Source organism: Malania oleifera, chromosome 3, assembly GCF_029873635.1.
Source record: "Malania oleifera isolate guangnan ecotype guangnan chromosome 3, ASM2987363v1, whole genome shotgun sequence".
In the NCBI taxonomy this organism is placed as follows: Eukaryota; Viridiplantae; Streptophyta; class Magnoliopsida; order Santalales; family Ximeniaceae; genus Malania; species Malania oleifera.
In genome coordinates, this window is record NC_080419.1 from 16,163,960 (window position 1) to 16,170,827 (window position 6,868).

General features: G+C 38.1%; 1 protein-coding gene across 1 annotated transcript; it reads left to right on the plus strand.

The window, feature by feature from the left end:
- The first annotated feature begins 1,443 nt into the window (after nt 1–1,443).
- On the plus strand, nt 1,444–5,918 carry LOC131150225 (nuclear transcription factor Y subunit C-9-like). The gene is given in 4 exon segments (XM_058100827.1): nt 1,444–1,674; nt 1,761–1,837; nt 4,945–5,706; nt 5,709–5,918. Coding segments are annotated over 2 exon segments (762 nt in total). The 5' UTR covers nt 1,444–1,674; nt 1,761–1,837; nt 4,945–4,973; the 3' UTR covers nt 5,738–5,918.
- The last annotated feature ends 950 nt before the right edge of the window (nt 5,919–6,868 follow it).

Sequence of the window (6,868 nt, forward strand, 5' to 3'; positions counted from 1 at the left end):
GAAGAAGAAGAAGAGCAGGCAGCAATCAGCAGTCAGCAGCACGCAGCAAGCATGCAGCAAGAAGAAGAAGAAGAAGAAGAGAAGAGAAGCAGCAGGCAGCAGGACGTAAGCAGCAGCAACAGCAGAAGAAGAAGAAGAAGAAAAGAAGCAGCAGGCAACAGGATGCAAGCAAAAGAAGAAAAAGAAGAAGACTTACAAAGGTTCGAAGGCTTAAAGACGATCTCCAGCTGGTTCAAAATGTTGAAGGCGACATGACGAACTCATGACTGCTTTGAAGGCAGGCAGACAAACTCGCGAAGGCTCCGGTTGGTTCGAAACAAAGTCGCGCAGGTTGTGCTTCTTCAAAATGTCGAAGATGAACTCACAGTTCTGGTCGAAGCTCGAAGATGAAGTCGCGAAGGCTCCGGCTGGTTCGAAACGAAGTTGCGCAGGTCGTGCTTCTTCAAAATGTCGAATATGAACTCACGGTTCTGGTCGAAGCTCGAAGATGAAGTCGCGAAGGCTTCCGGCTGGTTCAAAGGCTCACAAACGAACTCACGAAGGGCTTCGAAGGGTCGAAAGGGGTTAGGGCTCTGTTCGTTTAAGTCGAATGAGGGATACGAGTCTGGCTTGGGCTATTTCTCTCCTTTAAATGGCTTAAAAATACACAAGGCGCCCCTCACTACGCCTCGTCTCACCTAGGTTCGCCTTTTGCAGGTCGCCTCGCCCCACCTGGTATGAGGCGGCAGCCTCTTCGCCTCACTGCGCCTTGCGCCTAGAGGTGCGCTTTTAACTACCATGACTGGTAGTTGTATGTATGTATTTGGAAACAATTAGAACTCTGGTAAAGTGTTTTTATGTTTTAGCATCTTCGATTGTATGATTTAGTTCTAGTAATGACAGGTGCACCTGAGATTCCTTGGTTAGGATGGGTTGCAATGTATATATGTGGTATTAGAGAAAATTTGATATATTTAGCAGGTTAAATATTAGAGAGTTTATATGTTTTATTTAGCACTCTAGGCCCACGTGGCAGGTCGGGGCGCTACAATCAATAACATGCCAAGATACTATATTGTCCTCAAGTATCAGTTAATCAATAATAATAATAATAATAATAATAATAATAATCTAGGCTTTAAATTAGAACAATATCTATAATTTTTCTTCCCGAAAGGTCTTTCTCTAATACTATAAAATAATTTTTTTATATATTTTTAAAAAATGTCAAATTTGTTCTTATATAACTAACTATGACTATCAACAGTTATCTCAAAATACCTCTTTAGTTATTTATAATTATTTAAAGAATATTCTTATAATTATGCCAAGTTTAATCTTATAACTATTTAAAATTATATAAAAATATTATCATATTTTTAAATTTTTAAAAATATTTTTTAAAGAAATTAAAAAATGAAGAATCGTAAAAGACGCAAGTAGTGCTGACCCTGGCTTCAGGCTTCTATCATATTATCGGAATGGTATTGATTCGTGACGGCCTGCCTTGCAAAAGTTTTCAAGTCGAAGCACGACCCAAACTCTCCCTCAATTTTTAATTAATTTTGTTTCCAAAGAAAAAAAAAATCCGTTTTCATTCCAATTCGAGCCCCCAACTCAGCTTCCACCCTTCTCTCTCTCTCTCTCTCTCTCTTTCTCTCTCTCCCCGTCTTTCTGTGTCTTGAGTTCATAAAGGTATGATTTTTGTTTCTTTTTTTCAATTGTTAGTGATCCCTTTCCCCTCTTTTTGGCTTTCTTTGATTGTAGGTATTTGCTTTCAGGTTATTTGATCATCCATTTCTCGTTTTAGGGTTTCATTATCTGAAGAAAATCAAGAAATCAAACTCTGCTGCGTAAGGTATCGATTCTGTTGTATCCATAAAGCACTCGCTCATCGATCGATTGCTTATGTATGCGTGTGCGTCTGTGTGCTTGTGTGTGTCTTACCTGTTTTTTGTTAAGCTGATGACAGTTCTATAAACCCCCATAATTGAACTTGCGTGATTGAGTGGTCTTGAATTATTGTTTTTGTGATTTTGTTTTTCAGTTTTGCTATGTATTCCGTTATTTAATTATTTTTTTATTTTCTTGCGTGCTTGATTCTCTTGCATAACCTATGGAGGTTCTGTTTTTTATGGAGTAATGCATGCTGTCAATAAATATGTGGTGGGTTCTCTGTTTTGAGGTTAGAACAGAACTGAAGAGGTGGTTTATGGTTGCTGTGTACTTTATATGTGAGGCCCACCTGGCCTGGGCTACACAGCAGGGGTAGCCTGTTCCCCAACCCAAACTCCTTCCCATGGTTACTCAAAGTTTGAATATAAGACCTTCTCCATGGATATCCTGTGCTCAACCCTTGGGTTGTGCACTTGAGGCCCGCAGGGTCTGAGTCTTGTTGAGCTACCGCTGAGGCAGCTTCAGCTCCCTTTTTGTTGCTCAAATAGAACAAATGTGAGCACAAGGCTTCCCCATTTGGGGAATTGTGCAGCGTTGTCTAATTGCACTGTTTGAAGAATAAAGATAAAAAATAAAAATAAAAATAAAAACTTGTTTTGACCTATTACGTGCCCTCTTTTCAAATTCTTGTAATTTTTTTCCATTGTCCTCGTGTCTTTCATGAGGAGAATATGCCTTGGTGTTAACTTAACTGGCCCATAAGAGCTGTAAGTGTAATATCTTTTGAAATGACACGATTTTGCATCTTATTTCTGCTCATATATTGGCAGAATGGTTATAGATTTTCTCTTCTTTCCCTTGTTTTAGCATTTTGGTTTATAAATCTTACAGATGGTTGTCCCTATATTTTGATGGCTTTAGGGGGAAAATTTATGTTTTTTTTCACTTAATTTTTTTTACTTGGAATATTTAGCCATGATTGACTACCTTACAGCAAACAGGTGAGAGATGATGAATTTTTAGAATTCTTTATAATTCAATATACATAGAGATAACAGGGTTCATAAAGATTCCTCCAACATAATTTTTTATTTTTTCTCCAGAATAGAGGCTTCCATTTAATTTGAAACTTGTGTTTCCACTGCCTGTTTTGGTTATAATTATATCACAGTTATAATTTCATATTTTTGTGTAACTAGTGCTTCCCTTGTTGTTTCCACTTCAAAAAAAGGGAAATCTTAAGTATCATTCAGTTTTTAGATGTTGAGTAGTGGTATAAATAGCACGAGACTCACTAAATAGACATAGTTGTGAGTAATACATAAAATTTTAGAACCCTATGCTAGATTTGCTAGGCAAGGTCTTTGGAGAGTCGATTATGATGCTGTCCTAGATTTTAGCATTTACTCATAACACTTGAACCTTTGCACTCGTGATCAGCTGCTGGAGATTTTTACTAATTGTACCATACCATGATAAATGAAGGAAAATTTTTAGAAAAAATTCTAAAATCTTTTTAAATTTCATTCATGGATACAAATAGGGATAATTTGATCATACATGCCCCTTGTCTAAAGAAAGTTAAATGTACTTGTGTACATCAATTTGTCAAATTTTATTGCCTTCACGTGTAAGTAATGGAATTATATATTTTCAACCACGTGTAAGTAATGGAATTATATAAGTTCAATGGTTGAATATATGCATATTAGGACCATGAAAAACATGGAGAGCTTCCGTTTAGTATAATTTTTCCTAGGTGGTTTTTGCAAGATAGAAAAATAAAAGGGGTGGGGGGTGGGGTTGAGGTGGTTGCATTCCTTACTTTCGATTCTCTGACATTTGAGCAATGTTATGGGAAATTCTTTTGCTACCCCACAAGTTGGTTTCTTTTAAGGTAGTTGAGGTTTTACTCTGCAATCAGCAGCTAATACAGCAACCTCTTCATCTCTCTGATATTTATATGTTTATGGCTTGTGTGCCGTACTGTTGAACTGAAAATTATTAATAGAATGCAGTTTTTAACTCCGCAATCAGCAGGGGAAACTTAGGCTGGGCCCTGGAGCTGGAAATTGTGTATTTGGCGAGAATATTGGCATTTATTAATTATGGCAATTCACCACTCTCTCTCTCTCTCTCTCTCTTTGACAGATTGGCTTCATTACAGTTATGATGGTTTAAAAATTTATCCAGTTCATGTTGTTCCAAGCAGGTTATTTGTAAATACGTCTTTGATTTATTAATGGAGGTCATCAGTAATTTTTTAGGAATCTCCACTTGTTTTATTGGTAGCCTTTTCGAAGAATAAGAGAATTGGGCATGAGCATACCTGCATAGGAAGTGCAATAACATGGAACTTCAGAATATTCTTGAATCTTATGGGGCTCTTGCTTAGAAGATGGAGCAATGTCAATTACTCAATTCTATGTTGAAGTTTTTGCAAGGAAAATGCTTTCTTGGCATTTATTTTTAGTTCAGCCATTTTTTCCTTAAGAAACTGAGTTATTTTCTCCACGTGGACTACTGAATTTATAATATGAACTCCATTGTCATCATTGGCTAACAGTCCTGTTTGGGACACAGCCAAAAATTTACACTGTTGTTTTTTTGGGAATAAAAGCCTATTCAACAAAATTGTTCCTGTACGAATAATGACAATTCGCATTCAAAATGTGTGATTTGGATATTTCCAATGACATCCAAGTCTTTTACTCTTTTTTCTTGGCTGACACCTAAGTCTAATATGTTTATCATTATATTATATAGGAGTCTTAAGATTTTATGGTTTAGGAGCAGTTTATGATCTTGAAGAGTTTTCTCCTGGTGAACAGGTTAATCTCTTTCTTCATTTTGTTCTTCTTCTTCCCTTTTTTATCGTTGGGTTGCTTGCTTGATTGCTTTTAATCATGGGATTGGGGGTTCAATGAGCTTTTAGTTTCTTTTAATATTTCTAACCTTCAATTTTTCCTTGTTCTTAAAGGTAATATTTAAAGTTTGGTTCTTTTTAAGTTTTAATGACCTTAATATATATTTTTTGGTGTTTTGCACTTTTAATGCTGTCCCACAAAGATTTTCTTCCGAGTCTATTGGCATCCAAGATGGACCAGCAAGGACATGGGCAGCCCCCAGTGATGGGGGTGGTTGGTAGTTCAGCTCAAATGCCATACGGTGTGAGTCCATATCAACCCAACCAAATGATGGGGCCCTCCCCTCCTGGATCAATCCCATCCCCTACTCAGCCAGCAGCCCTATCTGCCTCCCCAGCTCAGCTTGCACAACACCAACTTGCTTATCAGCACATCCACCAGCAGCAGCAACAGCAACTGCAGCAACAACTCCAGAATTTTTGGGCAAACCAGTACCAAGAAATTGAGCAGACTACAGATTTTAAGAACCACAGCCTGCCACTGGCTAGGATCAAGAAGATTATGAAGGCTGACGAAGATGTGAGGATGATATCGGCGGAGGCCCCAGTCATATTTGCCAGGGCATGTGAGATGTTCATCCTAGAGTTGACACTACGGTCTTGGAATCACACAGAGGAGAACAAAAGGAGGACACTCCAGAAGAATGACATTGCAGCAGCCATCACGAGGACTGATATATTTGATTTCTTGGTTGATATTGTCCCTAGGGAGGATCTGAAAGATGAGGTGCTTGCCTCTATTCCCAGAGGGACTCTCCCTATGGCTGAGGGTCTGCCTTACTATTATATGCCACCTCAGCATCCTCCACAGGTGGGAGCTCCCGGAATGATCGTGGGTAAGCCTGCAATGGATCCAGCTGTTTATGGCCAGCAGCCTCGCCCTTACATGCCCCAGCAGATGTGGCCGCAGAACAGCAGCCACCTGCAAACTCCTGACCAAGGAGGTGAGTAGATTCACTGAGAGAGAATCATGAAAAAACTGAAAGTCAATGTAAGTAAGTGCATTTATGATAGTTTGGGATTTAGGGTTCCAAATTGCCAGTACCTAATTGTATCTCAAGGAAACTAGTCTGCTTAATGTTCCATCAACTGAAATGATGATTATGTTCTTGTGATTGCTCCTGCGTCTGATGAATACACATGCTCGCTGTACATAATTGAATTTCATGTTTCTTCCCTATTTTATGTATGGCTTCTGAATGCCCTCTTATTCAACTCATGCCCTCTTTTTTACATTCTCTCAGCACTCTCATATACCCCCAAAGGAGAATAAAATAAATAAAAGAGAAACAAAATCCTGTGTTCCCTGAGTTGGAAAATATCGATACAGCATCTCCATTCTTTATGCTGAATGCAATTAAGCTGACCAGAGGTAGGTGTTAAGCTGTGCATAGTTGTCTTGGCTCAGTTTAATTCTGATGAGTTATACTCAACTTTGATACATCGACCCCGCAATATTGTTATACAAAATGTGCCCACAAGTTGCAGCTTAATTCATTCCAGTCTAAAATCTCTTCAGTTCGGTTTTGATGTGTGATCGTGATAGCTTCTCTTATTTGTGGCATCTTTGTTCGAGTGGTTCATGCTTGTGTGATAAGTTTTGTCACATGGTAGGGTTCAAGTAGCTTTGATAATAGATGTTAAACGTAATTGTTGTTGATTGAATTCTGATGAATTTTGAATCGGCCGTAATAGTTTTGTCTCATAAAAGGTATCTCATGCTCTTTCTTGTCATTTTTTTTTTTCAAAGTTTTCCTTTGAGAAATTTATATCTGCTTCTGAAATCGAAGATCTGATTCCTCAGTATCTTGACACTTAATTTTTACCCTTTATTTTTTTCTTTCCAACCTTGTGAGATTTCAATAGCCTGGGTTTGCAGAGGTTTTGCTTTCGGCTTGGGCTGTGAGAGTGTGAGACAGCATCAAGTGCACTTCTCTTTTAGTTTTCCTTCTCCAATCTGTAATATAATTTAATAATATTGTATGGACACGTCAATGATTTTTATAGATACCTATATGATATCCGTTTGAAAACAACGTTGGAGAAGAATTGCAAACATGGTAGTAA